Below are 20,488 nucleotides of genomic sequence, written 5' to 3' on the forward strand. Positions count from 1 at the left end.
CATGTCTCCCAGCCCTGTCCAGCACCAGCACTCACAGATCCACCACTGGCAGCCACCTCAGTGAATCATCTGAAACTTTTATTACACTGATTTGGTTTACAATCTTTGTACTTTTATATTTCCAACAAAAAAGGCAACATTGTGATATACTGTTTGTACATATATAGAGACAGACAGAGCTAGATCATATTGACAGAGTTGAAAAGTAAAAACTGTTTCCCAGTGTTCACAAAAGAATTTGTTCACCACATACCCGCTTCTGCCTTGTTCTGCCTGATGGATACAGACGCCCACAGTGCCGCCAGCTGCCAGCCCCCAGCCGACAGGACCTTTACCTGTGCCGTATCACACCCTTATAGATCAGAAAGGATGGAGTGCAAGGCTATCCCCAGTGGCGGTGGCCATGCAAGGGGTGCCGACAGGGCTCAGCTCCAAGCCCTCACAGGTCTGTGCAGCTCCCTTCCCAACTATTCACGGATGTTCCAGGGGCTACATCCACAAGAAATCCTGACCAGCAGCAGCAGCTGTGAAACCTCCCCACTTGGGCATCTCCCACTACTTGTTTTCCATCCTCGAGACCGAGGTATTGAATAGATTTATTTCTTTTTATTTGCATTTACAAAATATTTCCACTGAATGACACACCTGAATGAGATGAGAACTCATGTTCAGAAACAGCAGAAAAGACCCAGATCAGCATCAGGCTGATGAAGGAACAGCTCCAGCAGTGAGGGTGGGGTGGGGGCTTAATGAGGGTGGCCTGGTCCTGGGCAAGCCTGCCTGTAGCTCCAAGTATAGGGCTGCATCTGGTCAGTCAGTTGTGCAATGAAAGCTCGTGCTGGGAGGGCAGCAGTGAGATCCCTCAGACATGCTAGCAGACACATGAGGAGGAATTGGCCACCAGAGCCAGTGAGGAACAGGGACGGGAAGAAAAGGGCTTGAGAAAACGTATTGTCACCAGAACAACTGTTGACTTGCTTTCCAGGATACTCACGGCTCCTCCTCCTGCAAATGGCTGAGACTGTTGACACCACCAGAGCACCCTCCAAGCCCGCTCCTGGGCTGCCACATGCAGGAATGCCTGGACAGGTAGCTGCTGCCTGGAGAACCCTTTGCCTTCCCTCCCATAAATCTCTTGGCCAAAGAGCAAAACCCAAGCGAAGCAGCCTGCACCATTCGCCCACACCCAAGACCAACAGTCCACCATCTGCCAGTTTTCAAGGGTTGAAACCACTTCAAAAGCCATACGCGGTAGTCAAAATGAAAGCCCTGACAGCAACAGCAGATAGTCTGAGTGTGAACACCCCTGTCATTGGGAGGTCACTTGTCAGCTTCAGGTCCGGTTACTGTGGTGTGGGACTGCCTTGCAGAGTGATAACTAGCAGGTCACTGTGCTGGGAAGGGCACGTCCCAGCGCAGGGCCAGTACGGACCCCTTAGCTTTCCCATGAGATCCATCCCCAAGGAGTACTGCAGGGCTTTGAGGGGGGTCAGCTGTGGGCTTCCATCTGGAGGAGAGAATGACCTCCAGCGCCTTGCCTGGGAGCTGGTCTTCCCTCCTGCCGCCATCCACCGGTGCAGTGTGAGCGGCACTCAGCAGCAGAGGGACCCTAGCCAAGCTGGGAGCATCCCCCCACCCATGGGTCTGTGCCAGAGAGATGGGGGAAAGCGGGGAGTGGCTGGGAAGTAAAGGAGGGGGAATGACACAAGGGCTTGCACTTGGACTATGCCAGCGGGTGCCCCATCGGGCCAGAGCAGGGGCACCCGGCTGGCTCCCTCCCGCAGCAGATGGCAAGCCCCGCTTCTGCTGCCCTGAGCACAGCGCGCACGGCGGCAGGAGCCGGTGGCTGGCTTCCCAAGCCTGCCGACTTCTGCTCACAGTGACCCAGGCATCGATTTGCAAGGTGTCATGCTGGCATATGTCGTAAACAGGACGGCAGGTTGATTTCGAGCACCAGCTGGGGGTGGAGAAGCAGGCTGCCGTGGGGATGGGCAGAAGCTGTGCATGGAAATGGTTGCTGTGTTCAGCCTCCCTTTGCTCCCACGGAGCTGGATTTGTCCACGCTGAGCTTCTGTCCCTGCCTGCTGGGTACCTGCTGGCCCTCTGTTCAGCCAGCTGAGGTGCTGGTGGCTGAGGTTCAACAGCAGAGGGGAAAATGGAAGGGAGCTGTGCACTGGCCCCAGGACAGCATAGTAGAGCCATCTTCGGACTGGGTGAGGGCTTGTGCTGGGACAGGCTTGGAGCATTTCCAGGTCGCCTCTTACAGGGGCAAACTGTGAAACTGAATTGGGGAGTAAACGGCATGTTTGTAAAACACAGCACCAAGCACCACTGGCCCAAAACACGCACAGTGCAGGCCAAAGCCCTGCACCCCAGACAACTGACACAAGCTCTCCTGATCGCTGGGGACCCACCACTTTATCCTGTCAGCACCTACACCACCCATGCCCTGTGTGCAGTAGCCTGCCTCCAAACTCCCTCACCAGCTAGCTCTGGCCAGGGCCCACGCACCACCCTGCTGACAGGGCACTTTTGGCTAACCTAGACCCTCTCCTGCTTCTTCCTTCGATCGCAGTGAAGAGGGATGAAGCCTGAGCTCATGTGGCTGGGAAGCTAGGGAGCAGCGCTGAGCCAAGCCCTGCATCAGCTTCCCTAGGCGGAGGGGACGGGTCGGAAATGAAGCATTCCACCTCCCTACAGGCTATGCCTGAAATAGCCAAGCCTGTCAGATCCCTGTCCCCCACCGTGATGGATTAGCCTCTCCAAGGCACAAGGCAATTTATTCATTAGTGACATTTACACCTTGTGGCTGCATTAGCCGTTGCGGTTTGGTGACACGTGCTCAAGCTGTCAGTGCTGGGCTTGGAGGCAACATCGCTGCTCTGACAATGCAGCGAGGCTTGGCCTGGGCACCTCAGCTTGGAAATACCTCCTGCTTGTCTCCTCTGGCAGAGCATGCACAGCCTGCTTTGAAAGCCCACTTTGTTCCCAGACTTCTCCACCAAGTGTCCTGCTGCCTCTGTTTCCCCCACAGCCTCCCTGTCTCCCAGCACTGCTGCTCCAGCACAGCAGGCTCCTGCCCCGTCTTGCCTTGTGTCTCCCATAAAAACCACCACATCTGTAAAGCCTTTTACAGCTGTTCTCATACAGCCCCTCCTCTCCACATGTCTTGCTGAGTATTCACATGCGACTTCTGCCCTCCTTAGCTAGCTCCTCCATCAGCTGTGCCTTGTTCAGCCCACAGCAAAGCTGCCCTCAGTCCCAGCGGAGAAGCACAGAGCCCATGTTCGGAGACTAGCCCAGGAGACACGCTGCTTTCAACACAACGCTGTCCCCTGGTCCTGCACTGCCACGACAGCTGACCTGCCTATGGTCCCCAGGGACAGCACCAGGGCTCTGGAAATCAGGACCACCAAAACATCAAGGCCTTCTATTTTCTAACTTCGGTCTGTTGAACTTACCCTGTCTACAAAGGCTCAGAGAAGTGCTGTGAAATTCTCTGGAAAAGCAGAAAGTGATGCAAAAGAGAGGCCAGGATGTGCTGCAATGCTCTGCAGGCTGTGCTCTCTCCGTCAAGCAAGCACAAGGCACGCCAGGGCAGGGAGCATTGTCAGAAGACTGTGCACAGGCAAACCAGCAGGTTATGGTGTGGTCTGGCCACCAGCACGCCTGAGGTCATCATGCATCTGCTGGCGTTTCACAGCTGGCCCACGGCACCTAGTAGGGAGAGGACTAAAATGATGTGAATGCACAGCCTGGGAGGAGTTCAGGGGAGGGGTGTGCTTTAGCTAGCTGCTAAAGGAATAGCTGCTAAAGCTAGAGGAATGACAGTTTGCACATCGGGTTTGTGGAGTGTGAGAAGAGCTGGAGAGTGTTGGCCAGGGAGCAGATCCACCAGCTCTCCTGTTTCAGGCAGCCAGCAAGGGATTAGCTTGTTCTCAAACACAGCTTGCTCCATGCTTTTATCCCTGCTCCCTGCCACTCACTGCAGCAAATGTGACACTTCACACTATCTCCTCAGAAAAACCAGGTCAGGAGTTTCCTCTCATGAGGAACAAGCAATGCTCTGTCACCCTGCAAAGCCCTAGCCACAAGGACAGATGGGTGATGCTAGACCAAAGCCACAAACCCACCAACCCTCTGCAGGGCCGCAGGTCCCGGCTATGCACAAAAGTACGCAGAAGCCCACCCTGCCAGGCACAGACACCTCCAGGGGCAGAGGAAGACTTTAAACTCCAGACTCCATTCCTGATCAGACTACCCCACTACAAAGCCACAGGGCCTCCATCCCAATCTTCCTTGAGCATTTCTCTTCACCAGTACTGCACAATTCTAACAGAGCTGGCTGAAGTGTAGTGTTTAAAACCACCTCATCATCAAAAATTAGATTTTTTTAGCAAGGAAGAGCAGCCTGAAACACTTCTCACAACTGTTAAGGCCTTTTAGTCTCATTTCAGTTTGAAAAAGCCGTTGGCATTTCCAAAGTGAAATCCTGTTATTTTGGGGTCTAGTTGTCACCGCTTTTTCCCCAGCCGGCTGAACGGTGCTGTACATGCTGCTTCATCAGATGTGCCATTACTTGCATTCCCCTCTGCTCAGCCCCTGGGGACAGGTTCTCCCTGGGAGGGCAGGTACAACACAGAGCCCACCAGCTTCTGGCTGGGCTGAGCAAGAGGTGACGTCTGCTTTCAACTGATTCTCTCTCTGCATCTGCTTCTGGAGACGCATATAGACTCGGGCTTGGGTTTTTCCAAATGTTTTCACCCTGGCCGGTTCACGGACTGCCATCCAAAGTCCAAATTCACGGCACGGCAGCTGATGGTGCTGCTAATGGACATTGGGACCATGGGACTGATACAAAATACTAAGTCATCTCACCACATTCTAGCTAGGCTTTTTCTTTCACTAATGTGAGTAGCTAAGATAGCAGAAGCAGCTTGTGCTGATGGAGAGTGAAAGAACCTCATGTGTCTGTGTGTGAAGTTACTTTGTTCTAGAAAATCCGCTAAATTATAATCACAGTAGGTGATCCATCCGTTCCCGAAGTTCAAAGGACTGGGGAAGGTTCAGGATGGGCACCAATTTCTCACAAGCTTCATTTGCCCAAATTAAGTTTACAAAAACCAAACAAATGAACAAAAAGCCCCAACAAAAACAGTCTTCCTCGGGAGGGAGGGAGAAATAAAACCCACTTAGCTTTCCAGCAGCCCCTGTGCTTATTCTCAGTGCTGGATGGCCACGCTGCACATTGATATGGGCTCCTGAAAACTCGGCAGCTTCTGGAAGTGTTGCATAGGTGGATGATGTACCTGTTAGTAGACCCTGTTTATGAGCTGCAGGATGAGGAGCTTGCTGAACTCCACAAAGAAACTGTCCCTCCCCCAAGACAGACAGACGAGGTGAAGAAGGAAGAAGGAAGGGGAGGCCATGAGGCCATGGGTATTGCAGGTTCAGTTCTGTCCTTGGGATCTCTCTTCCCTTGTGTGTGGAAAGGCTCCGGTCCTGTGGGAGAAGGCTCCTCTCCCAGCGCAGTGGAGGTCAATTTGCTTGTTAGCCTGCTTTTGAGGGAGTTGACGAGATCGCATCCATGGGCATAATGTTTCCCTTGGCAGAGCAGCTGTGATGGAGGCAGTAGAGCAGAACAATTCAACCCACTGCTTGCAGAGACAGTAGATATTCAACATTCATTCATGTTGGCCAAGTCCCAACACGAACTCTATGCATCAAATCAACACTGTGACAGATCAATTTGTCTGGACTCAAGGACAGACCACTCTAAGAAGTTGCTAAGCCAAGCTCACATTGGTATAGTACCACTGGCTTCAATAAAATTACACTAGGAATGAACATAGCCCATTAATTTCTACCTGAAATGTGGCTAAGCTCCTTTCCCCTTTTTCCAGAATGCCCACAAGGAAAAGAGCCCTAGGCAGGCTCAGCCCCAAGTCCTCACTGGGCTCCCAGGTCCTATGAACCAGCCTTTGGTCCCCACGCATACGTGGCTCAGTGGAGACTCTAGGCCCACACACATCACAGGAAGCAGCATTACCAAATAGAGCTAACACTTAAACCATGTCCCATTTCTAAGATGATCTGGATGCAGATCATATTCATACAGACCTTATTCTAACCACCAAATATGAATGAAAGATGATTATAAGCACATATCACAAATTGAGACTTACAGCTCTTTGGTAACACAACTTCTTGGTGGTGGTGTAGTATTTCAGACCCATGCCCTACAGCTACTGCAGCAGAGTAGGAGCACATTGCAGCAGCATTGTACCCTGCTAAAAGTAAGGCAGCACCCTGGTAATATTAGACAGCAGTACTGAAGCTGTGGTTGGAAAGGCTGGAAGGAGAGCTTAAAAGGTATTATTCTTCCCACGGGCTAATCAGCAGGCACTGTTTTACTGACATTGGATGCTACCTATCTTTCTTAAACTTCCACTTAATAAACCTCTTCCTGCAGTCCCCTCCCCATGGGCATCCATCAGAGTTACTAAACAGGTCTGCAGCCTCTTGAGTGGAGAGACAACAAAGAGGGCTGGGATGGGATGGGTCTCTAACATGTGCATTTTATGGGGAGTGGAAAGGGAGAGGGGTGTGCTTGTTTGACATCAGAAAAACAGCAGTTTCCCCAGCACTAATCCTGAGTATTCACCTGGTATGTGACTCTGGAAGGCTTGGCCTTAGCCATAAGCTGAGATTCCCTCTCCCTGTCCTAATGAATGCCCCTACAGTTGCTCAACCCAAAAGCCCTCTCTGAAATCTCCCTCCTTGGTGTGGTCTGCATGATACACAGTGGGCTCAAGAAGTACCACCAGGCTGGTTGGTGTCACTGCCTGGTTCTGCACAAGCAAAGTGCTAGGCACTATCTGGAGGGAATCCAGTGTGTTCTGGAAGATGAAGATCAGCTAATCCAGAGCTTCTCTCATGCTCATTCTCTCTCTTTCTCTAGTTCAGGAAAGCTGGAGAGCTTTTAAGTACCTGACAACTATACTGGCAGCAACGGGAAACACCAAATAGCCCAAACTTATTGTCCAGCCTTGCAGCAGTAAGGACTAGCTCTCTTCTAGGGAGGTATTAGCGCCATGAAGGGCCAGGAAGAGGAGCTGGCAGTGTTCCCGCCTCACTTGGCCCGGTACTTGAGGAAAGCCTGATGACAAGTGCAATGCTGAGCCTGACTCTTGGCCCGTGGAAAGCTGCAACAGGTGAATGACGTATGGAAAAAACCAAAGCCGTCTGACTGCGGAGATCCTCTAGTTATTGCCCCCTCGTACTGACAAGCACCCGGCTTTCACCTTTCCAGAGGGTGATGCAGGCTGTTCTGCTTTCCTTGCGTAAGGGGCCAGCAGCTCTGTGTACTTCGCATATGCTGAAGAGATCTTCTGCACCAGAAATGAGGACACAGGCAGCCTGACAGACCAAGGTATTGCTTGCACCTTTGGCCCTCTCCTCTTGCCCAGGCCGCGCTCAGAGCAGGAAGGACAGACTCACTACACAGAGGAAACATCTGCACCACCAGACAAGCCAGGGTTTCCCCAGTGAGATCGTGGGGGAGAGGAGACCCTGCGATTGGTGAAGGGAAGGCTGCAGTTACCAGATAACACCTGCTTGTGTTGGAAAGGCCATGGGGAAAAGGAGCAGAGCCAATTAGACTCACCAGTCAATGGAGGAGAAGTAACGGGATTAAGATACAGCAGGGAGAATTCAGGTTAGATATAAGGGAGCGGGCTATCATGAGAGGAGCAGACTGGGCCATCGAATGAGCTGCCAAAGGAATCGTCATCACTGACACAGACATGGCAGAGAGCAGACACAAAGTCTGCAGGAAGAGCAGACGCCTGACTGCTGCTCAGCCTGGAGCTGTGGCGGGTGGATGTCTGTATGCCGAGGAGATGGGACCACTCTACCATGGAGAGGCTGTGCACCAGAACAGGGACAGACTGCCTCTGGATATCTGTGCTGATAACCTGGGCCGCAAGGAGAATTAAATCAGCTGCTCTTTGCCCAGGGCACTAGGGTCCCTCGCCAACACTTAGGAGGCAACCTGTACATGCACGCCCTTTCTGCCAGCTGCATCCCGTGCCAGGAGTGGGAAGGGAGAGCCCAGTTGCCTACCATGAACTTCCTTGCCTAGCTAGACATGCTGCCCTGCCATTGCAGGCAGGGAGGAGGACAGGGAGCACAACCCCAGTTTCAGTCTGTCCTCTTCAGCTCCACCACTTCTCTGCCAAGCCACCAGGCAGCTCCTGCCCAGTCCTGCTCCCCTCCCATGCCCAAGTGTGCCATCCCCTGTTTCTGAGCCTAAGACAGGGCAGGAAGGTCTCCAGCCTGGCGAGAATGGAGGGCAGCTCCACAAGGTGCAGTGGGGTAGCAGGGCCATGAATATGAGGAAGGGGATCTCTGAGAAATCCTGACATGCAGCAGGGAGCACTGACTAGAGAGGTCCCACTTCCCAGGGTGCTGTTGGTCTGGGGCGACCACAGACCATGGTACTGGGACTACATCTGGGACCTGACTGTGGCTGGCACTATGTGCATGGGGAAGGTGTTCAGCAACAGAAAGATGGCACGGATCCTGCTGGCCAAAGTGCCTCAAAGATACATGTGTCCACCTGGATAGACCACCTCCAGAATAAGATTTCATGGGTGAAAATGGGGCCAGAGGAACAAGTTGAGGCAATCTCATTAAAAGGCCCAGAAAGAGCCAAGGACAAGGTGCCTGAAAGCAGAACTCTGCTGCAGGTGCTAAAGGACAGGGGCAGAGAGACCCTACAGATTACATCCCTATTCTGAGGACTGTCTTTGCCCCAGGGAACTAAAAGGCCTGCCAAATCTTAGATAAATCCATCTGTCCAAGGCACCTTGGAGGCTGGAGATAGAAAGACAAGCCATCACAGCCTAATTTAAGCAATGTGTAGGAGATTTCAAAGAGAATATGTTGGGAAGGACAAGCTGACCACATTCCTCACTAATGACCCATTGCAGCTCCACTGACTGAACATCTCCTGATTCACTGGGACATACAAGGACACACCATTATCTCCCCAGAGTCACGAGGACCCTCAGCATTGGCCCTGGCTTACATTAGGCCCTTGGAGAGAGAAGCACAAGCACACAGCAAGCCAAATGTCATCACAAAGCAAGGAAATTCCAGGGCAGCCAAGGGGGCTTTAGCCGCTTTCACCCATTCTGAATCCATGTCAATAATAATGAGAATAAAACGCAGAGAGGGATGTGCCCACACCAGACACCTTATGCTTCTCTGTTCTCAAAGGGACCCTCTTATTTAACCCAACATCTAGGTCTGGTAGCAAGAGTAAGGGCAGATGACAAAATGGAATCATAACGGAGTGACATTTTAAGGGACTTCCTGTTCAAACTGCCATTGTTTGGAGTCTAGCATTTGAGATCCAGGACAAGCTGACTTAAAGGGCAAGAGACACTGACCAGGACATGCAAGGCACCAAGAGCAGAAGAACAGACAGCTCTGGGAGCAAAGCCAAGTGGAGCCTTACAACACCCACAGGCACTGACCGCCCCAGGCTTGCCAGCAAGGGATGATTTTCAAAAGAGGACTGATGTGGTGAAAGGGTGCATTTGCAGCCTCCCCAAGATCTAGGAGGTGAAGCAGTACAGCAGCATGACTAGAGAAACAGACCCTTCATTAACAGTTGGCAGGAGTAAGATGGGCTGGACTAAATACAATGCCTCACTGTTTGCTGTTACATCTTGCCCTTCTATGATGGAAGCAGAGGCAGACACCAAGCTTGAATGCCCAGGCACTAATGGACTTGCTCTTGTCACCCAAGACCTGCTGCTCTCAGCCGTTGTCTGCCCCAGCTGATGAGGGAAGCACGGTGAGGCTGAGGAGCAGTGCTCTCTGGAGAAATCGCTGGCTGATTTGGCATGCACTCCCCCAAAGAGCTGACTGAAAAGGAGGCAGCTTTTCTGAGAACAGGGACACGAGAGATCTGGGGATGTGTTGACAGAAAAGGAAAAGCTGGGTGTCTGCACACTGCAGCCACCAATGCAACTTCAGTGACATGAAGGCTCCTTGCCCAATATCACCGAAATCCTTTCCAGCAGGATAGAATGGGCAGCACAAAGCTCAGAGCAGGCCAACCTGCCCTGACAAGAGCAAGGCAGAGGAGCCCAGGGGTTAATGGGCTACACAGAAGCCACCTCACTTCTCACAGCCTCACACCTCTCTGCAAAAACCTCTGCAGTGCAAACCGCTCGGTTTTAAGCAGGTTTCCCTCTAGCATATCCCCAGCCTCTGTTCTGCAGAGCATCCCCCACAGCAGATGCCTCCCTCTCTCCCACCTGTGGGTCCTGCTCCCACAGTGCGGCCTCACAGAAAGGGAATCCCTTTGCTCCTCATTTCCCCAGCCCAGGTTCCTGACGCTCCAGTGTGCTTTTGTATTTCTCCCTCTCAGCCCCTCAGAGCTCTCTGCCAAAACCAGCCTGCCAGGAGCCTGCAGCTCAGAGTCTGCAGCCAGAGCCCAGCCTGATCTCATGCAAAATTCACTCTTACAGACATGCACCAACCTGCTGCTCTATTATCAATTGGTGAACTGCAGCTGAACCTACCATAGCCTGCCTTGATGCTTGTCTGAACTGACTAGGACTCACTTAAAAGCCAGGGAGGGACCCCAGCCACTTGACACACCACCTATTGCCACAATGCCTGATCCTTCCCCCCTTTCCCAGCTCATCAGGGCCTCCCGTTTTCTCTTTCCAGCTAAGCCCTCCTCCAGCAAGCAGATCAGAAGCGCCACAGATCTCCGCTCCATCTGGGTTTGCACATTCATCTCTTCCCCAGTGCTGCCTGCCTGCTGTAATCCCAAACAGAAAGCCCTTTACCTAGGGGATGCCGACTCTCAGAGCTGGCGTGCCGACGCTTCCTAAAGAGCTGAGCCTGGGATCCTCTGGAGGTGGTGCCATTCCCAGCAGTGAGAACAGAGTAACAGTCGGTGCATGGTCTAAAAAAAAAAAGTGGGGAGGGTGGGGAACGGTCGGGGGGAAGGAGAAGGGCTGGATTCATGGCTTTCAGCCTTTGCTCTAACCTGCTGCTAGCTCCACGTGCCTGGATGCCCCAAATCTTTAGGCACAGGCAGTTACACGCCGCTCCCAAGGGGCATGTTCCCCTCCACCCTGCAAGGGGTCTCGCTCCAGCATGGGCAGCGGGGTGGGCAGAGGTGCAGCAGGGCGCTTTCTGGTGGCTGCTGGTTCCTCGGAGCACGAGCCAGCCTGGAGCCAGGGCTGGGAGCCAAAGCACTCCCCTCCCTGCATCAGGCCTGTCTCTTTATTCCCCCCTTTGGATCTTGATGCCATGAATTATGGTTTTGGGGTTGGTTTGGTGGGGTTTGTTTGGTTGTTTTTTTGCATGTGGTGGACGGTCTAGAGTTCTGTGCCATGCCAGGGGGAGCATCAGCACTCACCCCTCTGGGAGGTCACAGCCACGGTGCGGGGAGCTTTTGCTGGCTGCTGGAGCGAGATGCTGTGTCCGCTCCATCGGGATGTCCTCCTAGGCCATCTCCCTCCCCTGCACTCCTCTCCCCAGATCCTGCGCTGGCTCGGGCCAGGCAACAGACAACGAGATCTCACCGCCCTCTGCTTTCACAGTGAGGTCTCCACACAGGACCCGTTGCGGTGGAGGTGACGGTGGTCGTGGTTCAGGCAGCCTTCGTTGCGATGCACGATGAGGATGGGGAAGTAGAGGGCATCCTGGTAAGGAGGGGGGTCTTCCTCCTCCACAGTCACCTGGCTGGAGAGGCGGGTCTGCTCGGTGGGGCAGCTCTGCTCATTCAGGCTCCCGCTCCGGCTCTGCCAGAGGCAGCTGCGTCGCGAGCCGTACAGGCGGCCCAGGGAGAAGCGGCTGCTGCTGAAGGGGATCCTGGGGCTGCCGTTGCAGATGCTCAGGGCACTGCGGGAGAAGATGGAGGAGCTGCTTATAGTCCTGTGGCACCGCTCACAGTTCTGCCGGTAGCCCCCATACCGGCAAGCAGAGTAGCTGGTGCAGCCAGAGAGCCCCACCAAGTCCATCAGGACTGCTTCTGAGTAGCTGGGCACCAGCTGCTGGTTGGATCGGATGTGCCACTCCAGCTCGGTGCTGTCCACTGTGTTGACGCGGGGCATCCTCCGGCAGAAGGAGCGCTCCTCAGCTGGCGTCACTGCCACATAGTCGAACCCAAAGAGTTTCTCCACATGGTAATGGACGTAGGAGGTGCGGTACTCATTTAGCACCCGCAGGGGCCAGGATAGGGTCAGCAGAGCCGCCACCCAGAAGACATAGTGGGATACGTACCAAGGCAGGTTGTCTGGGTCGGAAAAGGCCACCATGTATTCCTTGAAGTCCACGTTTTTGAGGTGCATCCCCTCCCTGGCCTCCATGTAGTCATCTAGGCCCTCGTTCTCGGTGAAGAAGCGGGCCCGCTGGGTCAGGTAGGAGTTCTCTGACTCCACATTGGCAAAGCTGAAACACTTGGTGAAGCGGAGCCGCGTGGCCGGGTAGCTCTCCAAGTCAATGAGGTCCTTGGAGATGTCCTTAACTCCACAATTGGAATAATCAAACTCGGCCTCTGCCACGTGGGTGTTGACCCGCTCATGATACACCTGGGTGGTGGTGTAGGCATCCCCGTTGCGGTAGCGGGTAACCTGCCGGGTCCTGCGGACGTAGTGGTAGCTGATGGCCTTCCACCAGATGCAGGGTGTTGCCTGCTGCATCCGCTGCACACGCTCGTGCACACTCTCCACGTCCACTTTGTACTGCAGCTCATTGCGGGTGTAGCAGTGCCAGCACTCCACCAGGTACACCACGTAGAGCATCACCAGGAAGGCCAAGGGGATGTAGACGTAGCCGTTGGAACAGGGGCTGTCATGGTACATCATGGACTTGCCCTTGTAAGCGCTGTCAAAGGTCAGCCGGGTCACCTTGGTGACGTGGCACCAGGTCATGGCTCCCATGCAGCCATACATGAGGAGGGACAGCAGCAGGCATTTCCAGTGGGACTCTCGGCACAGGGACTTGCTGAGAGACTGCTTCACCGGCCGCTGCTGCTCCGGGAGACCAGGGAGAAAGGGAGAGAAAACAAGAGAGGAGTCAGTAGGCTGCAGCAGCAGGGGGAAGGGGAGCAGGTAGCAGGGTGCTGCGGTGGCACCTGTAGCTCCACGAAGGGGGACAAAACAGCAGATGCCATGGGGCTCCTAGCCTCAGCAGGCAGGCCGGAGGCTGGGATCTCCCCCAGGATGACAGTCCTGCAGTGCAGGCAGCTGTCAAGCCCCCCTTCCCTTTGCTGTGCTCTGCCCCTCCATGGGAGATGGCCAGAGCCCAGCTGGACATGAAGGAGAGCAGCAGAGGGCAACTCTGCCAAGCTGCACCCTGAGCATCCCCCTTCTTCAATGGCAGTAACCCCCACCACTGCCACGTCCTGGGCAGGGGTACTGAAGCACACAGCAAGATGGAGGCTGGGGGAATCTCCCCTGCATATCTCAACTCCTGGCACCCATCCCACCAGCACAGCCAGCTCTAACTGATGGGTTGTCCCACCTGAACACTTCACCACAGCTCATCCCACCACGCCTCTCACTGCTCTCACTCAAGTCTCTCCCCCTTTCCCAGTCACGACCGACAGCAACATTCAAGTTTCTCCCACCAGGGCAGCATAAGCGACCTGGGGTGCCTGTAAGGCAGAGAAACGGACCTTCAGCAGCTGAAAAGGCCTCTGTTTGGTAATGGCAATTACCACCTCAACACTTGGCAGCCCAAGGGGCTCTGAAGTGTTTCTCAAGTGCTGTACAAACCACACAAACAGGAAAGTACTCTTCCATGACGGAAATGCAACCGCCTCTGGTGGAAGAGAAAGCGAATATGGAATAACATCCTAAAAGGTGTTCAGGCAGGCAGTGAAGAGCACCTTACCGATCTGCCACAGCAGGGAGGGCAAGTGGCCAGTCACAGCTGCCAGCAAGTGTCACTGCCTGCACTGGGGTTTTTTTGGGTGTGACAGCGCATACTTCTGGAAAAACTGCTCACGGGTCTTTCATGGTGAGGAAAGGGCAGGACTTCAGCAATAGGACTTTTAAAAGGGATTGCCCTGGTGCCTTCACCATAGGAACCATGCAGCTTTTTACAAAGACCAGGGAAAAAACCCACTCAAGGAAACCTCTGCCACTCTCTGCAACACCCTGAAGTCTCTAGTATTGATCCAGCTTGGCCCGTGAGACCTGACATTACCACACCCAAAGGGAGAACATGCAAAGAGGTTATTTGCTTTCTTATACAAAAGACTTCATCCAGCCCAAATGCCATCCAACCCAGCAATCTCCAAAGATGCAACCTGAGAGAGGGGGGCAAGAACCCCAACCTTGTGCAGTCACCACAAAACTCAGTAAGAGGCTTCCAGCTTTGCTCTCCCTCCCCAGCTGCATGCAGCACAGCTCCTGAGCTCACCTCCACCATTGCAGGGACTAACACCAGCTGTAACGAAACCACTCAGAGCAGTGAAGTTCAAGCCTGACCCCATCCCTCCTCCATTACTGAGCGCACCGGGCTGGAGGAGTCTTTCATCCAGGAATCCCAAATTGCTGAATGGGCTCACGCTGCTAGAAAGCAGGGGGTCACTCTCACTCTTGCATGAAAAGGAAATTTAAAGCAAGAACCTGAGGTCACAACACCACTAGCATGTCTAGGGACAGATCTGGGCCTCACCTTTCCTCTAAGAAATCTCCCCTACTCTCCCTGGAGACCCCCTCAGCCCTGGCTTGGTCCTTTAGAGTCCCTCGTGCTAGTCTTTCCTCCCTATACCTTGCCAAAGCCTGGCCCACCCCATGCCAGTGGGACTTCTGCCACTGTGATTAGGAGGGCTGGATCTGGCCCAAATCTCCAACAGAGGTTTCTCTCCTGGAGGCAGGAAGCTTGCAGCCCAGCAGCCAGCCTGCAATGAGCGGAGCAGGCAGCACATCCAGAGGGACCACCAGTGGCAAGGGGAATGGTGGCACATCCTGCTGGGCATCCCGAGCATCAGTAGTGCTGAGCCCTCCTCTTTGCGGCCACCGGCTGAAGGCAAGAGCCGGAGACAGAGACACAGAGCCCAGGGAAGGCAGGTGGGGTAGCACTGGTCTGCAGGCAACAGGGAGACATGTGGGGCGGCTCTGCTTGGCAGCTCTGGCATGGAGACGTGCGTACCAGTCTTCCCAGTGCGACCCACCACTTCATGGGGCAAGAAGGAACCCCGGGTAAGAGAAAAGGGAGTGAGGAGAGGAAGGGGGACCACCCAGCAGGCAGAGCTGCCTGAGCTGCACCCTCTCTGCTCAGGTCCATGCTGCGGTTACAAGAGCCTGCCCGGATCTCTCTGGCTTTGCTCAGCTGCAGCACAGCTCTCCCATGCTGGACTGCTGTGCCACTACCCAGGCGGCTGAAGGTTTCCTCTCCCACAGCTGCCTTCTGCATTGCAAATCTTCCCCAGCAGTGTCAGCCCTGGCTGTGAGGCTCTAAGGGGACTGCTCCACCAAACCTGGAGCATGGGAAGGGTCTGAATGGGGGCCTCAAGTTGATGCAAGGCACACACTAACCCTGGGGTGTCTGTGGGGTGAGAGGGCTTGCACAGAAACAGTGCCTTGTTCGGTGGGAGGGGGATCTGCAAATGGAGCACAAGGAATAAAGCAAAGCATTCGGCTTGCTCATTTGCCAGGTTGGGGAAGGGGCACCAGGGAGACAGGTCTTTGGCCAGGTCCATCTTGGAAAAGCAAATTCCACCTCCCAATCGCTCCCTGGCCCCTCACATTCCGCACTGCCTGCATCGTCCTGCTCAGGAGAAGGGCGATGCTGGCTGTCACCCTGCAGAGATGCAGACAAGCCCCACTGCGGCTACCCACCCAGGGCAGGGCGGCAGGGAGCATGATGCAGCCCAGGCTTGGTTCCAGGAACTGTGTTAGCAGGGCTCTAGTCCACGCATTAGTCTCCTCCTAGGACTACGCAGCATTTAGATACTGCAGCGCTTCTACAGGGTCACGCTAACCCCTGCTGTAAACTGTTTACAACCCAGTTTTGTCCTAGGCTTTTGAGGTAAAACACATACACATCAGCCACACTGGTGGGGTTTCTGAAAGCTGATCAAGTGCCAATGACAGGGGATACAACCACAGCAGAGACGGAGGAGGAGCCAGCTGCGAGTCTAATCCCAATAGGAACTGCAGCATCCCTGCTCCTCTCCCGGGCTGCAAAGGGCTCACAGGAGCAAACAACCAGCTCCACAGCTTCCCCCCGCAGAAGCAGCTGAATAAGGTTGCCTCCTCAAGCTCTTAACCAGCCTTAGAGAAGTCCAGCACAGCAAACACGCAGATGAAAAAGCTGAGGAAAGGGAAATCCTTTCTGTCCCAGAACAGTGTCACTGGGAGGAGAGCAGGCTCTGATATAAATGCCGTCATCATCTGCCCGCTGCAGTCTGATGGAACGAGGCAAAAGGCTTGCCCTACTTCACTGCAAACAGGGTTTCCCTCCATCACTGCGAGCCTCCCCCATTGCTCAGACTTGAGCACTGGAGAGTGGTAAGCAAATCTGCTATTGCAGGTGCACCTAAGCATCTCTGCAGTGCTAGAGGGCAGAACTGGCCCAGCCATGGCTTGGCCAACTCCTTTGTGGGATCACAGTCAAATCCCTTCTCTGTGCTTCACTTCACCATGTAGAACACATGGGACAACCCTTACCAGGCACCTGGACGCTAACTGTAACGCACATTGGGAAAGGCAGGGGGTGAACTGCTGCTACAGCCTCCCCACCCTTATACATAGCGTTTGCCTCTGACATTGCCCTTGAGGTGAAAGGAGATGGAGTCCCACACCTGCAGCTGCTGCTCTGGGATGCACGGGAAGGGATGGAGGGGATGACTTATGAGCAGCCATGAAGCAAATGGAGATGCCTGCAATGTACAGGGTAGAGGCAATAGAAGAGGGGGCCCCCACCACTGCTTGCACTAGACACCTTTGAGATCTGGGGAATCCTCTTCTCAAAAAAGCCTCGAGGGGACAAACCTGCCCAGCACTCCAGTAGCCAAGCACATGGGCCAAAATACCTTCATCACCCCTACAACCTTTACCCTGCAACTTTGAACATTAACAACTCCAGAAATCCTTCAAGCTCTTCAAGCTCCTCTCTGAAACAGCCTGTCCCTAGTCCCATCTACCGTCCCCCTGTTCAAGAAGTGTTCCTATGTCCTCACCTCCCACACCTCTCACCTGCCTCTCTCTGCAGAGACCCACCTGAAATCTCCTATTCACACCCAGAATGCTAAGCCCCCACTTTACAAGATGCCCCAGGGTTCACAGTGTTAGGTGTCCTAGAGACAGCCCTCTTCGGGGCTGAAAAAAACAATTCAAAAAAGCCCCAGAGCAGCAGCCTGGAGGCCCAGGTAGCTCCTGAGTGCCAGGCTGTGGCAGCAGCTTGGAGGAGACTCCAGTGGGACTCCTGAGCATCAGTTTCCATGGCTCCGCCCTGCCAATTTGATTACATCATGCAACAAATGAATAAGCCCTGTTCCCTTTGACCTCAAATCCCCACAACAAGGCAGGTGGGGAGGATCCAGTCATTTCTAGGAATGGCCACCATCTTCCAAGGCCCTGGACAGACATTGGAAACTCCTGGTCAGGATGGTCCCAGCAAACACCCACATCACACCCCACATGCCTACAGCCCAGATTCAGGAACTACCTGCCTAGAAGAAAGAGCTGGCTCAGCCCCAGGCCAGCAGCGTTGCCAACTGCAGAGGAAAGGGGAAGGCTGAGCATCTAGGAGCCAGGGAACCCTGCCAGCAGTCGGCTCCTGCAACAGTACCAAGGTCTCCATTTTACACAGCAACTTGGAGGAGGACTGGTTCCTTCCATCGGATCCCACCTGAGCGGCAGGACAAGGACATTTTTTCACTTGTTCCCAGGCTGAAGAGCTTGCCCCTTGGCATTTCCTACCCTCCAAGGTGGAAATGCATTGCTGAGTAAGATTCAGCTCATCACCATTAAGTAAGTGTAGGTATATGCATGTGATGCCAACAGGGAACAAGGACTCAGCCAGGGCTCACCAGTAGCTCTTGCTACTTGCCTTGCTGGGACAAGCTGAGCAGCACCTGAAGCCCTGCTTGGCTCCTGGATACAGTGACCTGAGATATGTCAAGATGAGGCATCTTCAAACAGGACAGAGCATGTTTCCCATTTTCCAGTCCCCAGATATCTCCTCTGGCTCTCTGCCAGCCCTGGCCAATAGACCCTTACAGGTGGGATTCAGCCACACTGCCGGGATGCTCAGCAATGCTGGCACCAGCAGTTGGTCCTGACGGAAATGAGGACATCACACAGGCACTATAGGGGAGCAGGAACACCCTCCCCTCCCGTTATTTCTGGGGACAAGAGGATTGCCCTAGGTCAGTTCATGAATCCAAGCTCCTCACTAAGGTCTCTCCTCATTGCATCAGATGAGACACCAGCAAGCATGGCACTGTCATGGGAGGCTGCAGCTTTCCTCTCCTCTACCAGCTGCTTCATGCAAGTCTGTGATAGCTTCTGGCCGCAGGAAACGTGCCCTTAGCCTAAACAGTGCAGGTCATGGACTGCAGCTCTTCTGCCTGCTCCCACAGGGTAAGATTATACTGACACCCTAGTTGGCAGCCACTGTGAAGCAATCAAAGCCCAGACAATCTTCTCGTAATCCCTGCGAGCCAGGGGACACTGTAGTCGAGGGAAACTCACCCAGGCACTGCTCCTGCTACGCTTCTTTCATCCAAACTGGCTCTCGCTCTGGTACCTCTCAAAAACCACTGTGCTCTCTTGCTCTCTTGAACATAGCACCAGCATTGCCAGGGCCTGGGGGCAAGAGACCACATCCCAGTGCGGCACAAGCATGTCCTCATGCTAAAAAGTGCCTCACGGTTCAGCTTCACTCTTCAGGATCTGTTTGGAGAGCCAGGGCTCATGGCACCAGGGGTTGTTGAATGGAAGCAGGAAGAGAGGAACAGCCGCAGAGCAGAGTATACGGTATTTGTACAGCTTCCCAATCCTTGAACTTCAGTATTCCTCTCCTGCAATTATTTATATCTAAATATAAGTCTGTATATATAGAGCAACGGTGCATGGGCATGCATGTTCTTCCTAAACCAAGGAGGGAGAGAATACCAGGATTATGCAGCACTCGCTAACTGCAGCTCCTCAACAGCAAAGGACAAGTGATGTGCCAGCTTCTGAGCACCCCCCCAAGCTACCCTTTGAGCTGTGGTCTCACCGGTGAGGACAACCCACCACACCAGGAGAACGCTGCCCTTCCTGTGCTGCCTAGCTGCCCTCCGTGGGCTGCCAGCCCCATGGCAATAAGGTGGGTCTTGCTAGGCAGTGCAGTTCTTTCTCTCTTCTTGGGAAGCCCGAGCTGCAAGCAGGATCTGTGGGGGCAGACAAAGGGGCTCACACACCTGCATCCCCGTGCTGCTGCCTATGCACAGAGCACCCCATTCCTGACGCTTTTTGGCATCTGCTGCCCGGACTTCAGAAAAGTCATCAGCTGGAGGGGGGGACTGCAGCATACCTGAAGGCAAGGCTGTGCTGGTACCTGGCCTGCCCTAGTCTGCACCTTCTGCTCTCTTCAGCCAACCTCCAGCTGGGAGCTGCCACCAGCGATAACCCCAGGCTTCTCCACATCCCCAAGCCCTCTCCCCTGCTGCCCACCGCGTCTTCCCTCGCAGTGACCCAGGCCGCTGTGCTACCCCCTGGCACCCCCCCAAGCCAGGACGCTGGAAGGGAGGCGGGGGTGTCTCCACATCCATTTCTCCCAGGCGTAACAACCTCTTGCCATTGCAGTAAGCCCAAGCAGCGCCCGGCGCATCTCTTTTGTGATCTTCTCCCTTCCTCCTACACCCCAGCCTCCCCTGGCCCCGGCCCCACCGCCGGCCGGCGCTGGCTGCTGCGCCCCTTCCAGCTCCGGAGGCACCGCGGCGAGCCCCAGGTCACAAGCGAGCGATGGAGAGGGGGGCCGGGGCGACGGGCAGCCTGCCGGCGGCGGGGACCGACGGGCGGTTTTCCTCGCCCCCCCCCCCCCGCCGGCCCTCACCGCAGCCCCGGGGCCGGAGGAGGGGAGAGGGGCTCCCGGCGAGGGGGTCCGTACCTGTGCGGGCAAAGCCCGTCCCGGCCCGCGGCGGGGCGGTCAATGAGCGCGCCATGCAAAGCGGGCGGGGAGGGAGGGTGGTTGGGGGCAGACCCCGGCGGGGGGGGGCGGCCGCTCTCCTCACCTCCTCTCGGGCCCCCTCCGCCTCCTCCTCCGGAGGCACCGGCGTGCTGCTGCCTCCCTCGCTGGCGGCGGCCGCCGAGGCCGGGGGGGACATGGCGGCGGCGGCGGCGGCGCCCCGCTGGCGGTGCCTGCGGGCTGGGCAGCCGCATTATCCCGCCCGCCGCCGGGCGCTGCCTCGCCGGTCGCCGGGCGGGCGGCGGGGCGGCGCGGCGGGCGGGCG

The 20,488-nt window shown here is 55.0% G+C and overlaps 1 protein-coding gene across 7 annotated transcripts; it reads right to left on the bottom strand.

Moving 5' to 3' along the window:
* Positions 1–57: 57 nt before the first annotated feature.
* On the bottom strand, positions 58–20,488 carry TMEM151B (transmembrane protein 151B). Of its 7 annotated transcripts, none has more exons than XR_011327502.1 (4): positions 20,270–20,488; positions 11,616–13,064; positions 10,872–10,990; positions 58–5,617 (listed from the first exon to the last, which is right to left on the bottom strand). XR_011327502.1 is itself a non-coding variant. In XM_069800396.1 (2 exons), the coding sequence occupies exons 1-2, from the start codon at positions 20,360–20,362 to the stop codon at positions 11,628–11,630; spliced, it is 1,530 nt and encodes a 509-aa protein (XP_069656497.1). In that variant the 5' UTR covers positions 20,363–20,488; the 3' UTR covers positions 58–11,627. The 7 variants fall into 7 exon arrangements, 1 of the variants encoding a protein (XP_069656497.1); XR_011327501.1 differs by having other exon boundaries at positions 11,450–13,064; XR_011327500.1 differs by having other exon boundaries at positions 11,075–13,064.

Source organism: Haliaeetus albicilla, chromosome 13 (genome assembly GCF_947461875.1).
Source record: "Haliaeetus albicilla chromosome 13, bHalAlb1.1, whole genome shotgun sequence".
Lineage (NCBI taxonomy): Eukaryota > Metazoa > Chordata > Aves > Accipitriformes > Accipitridae > Haliaeetus > Haliaeetus albicilla.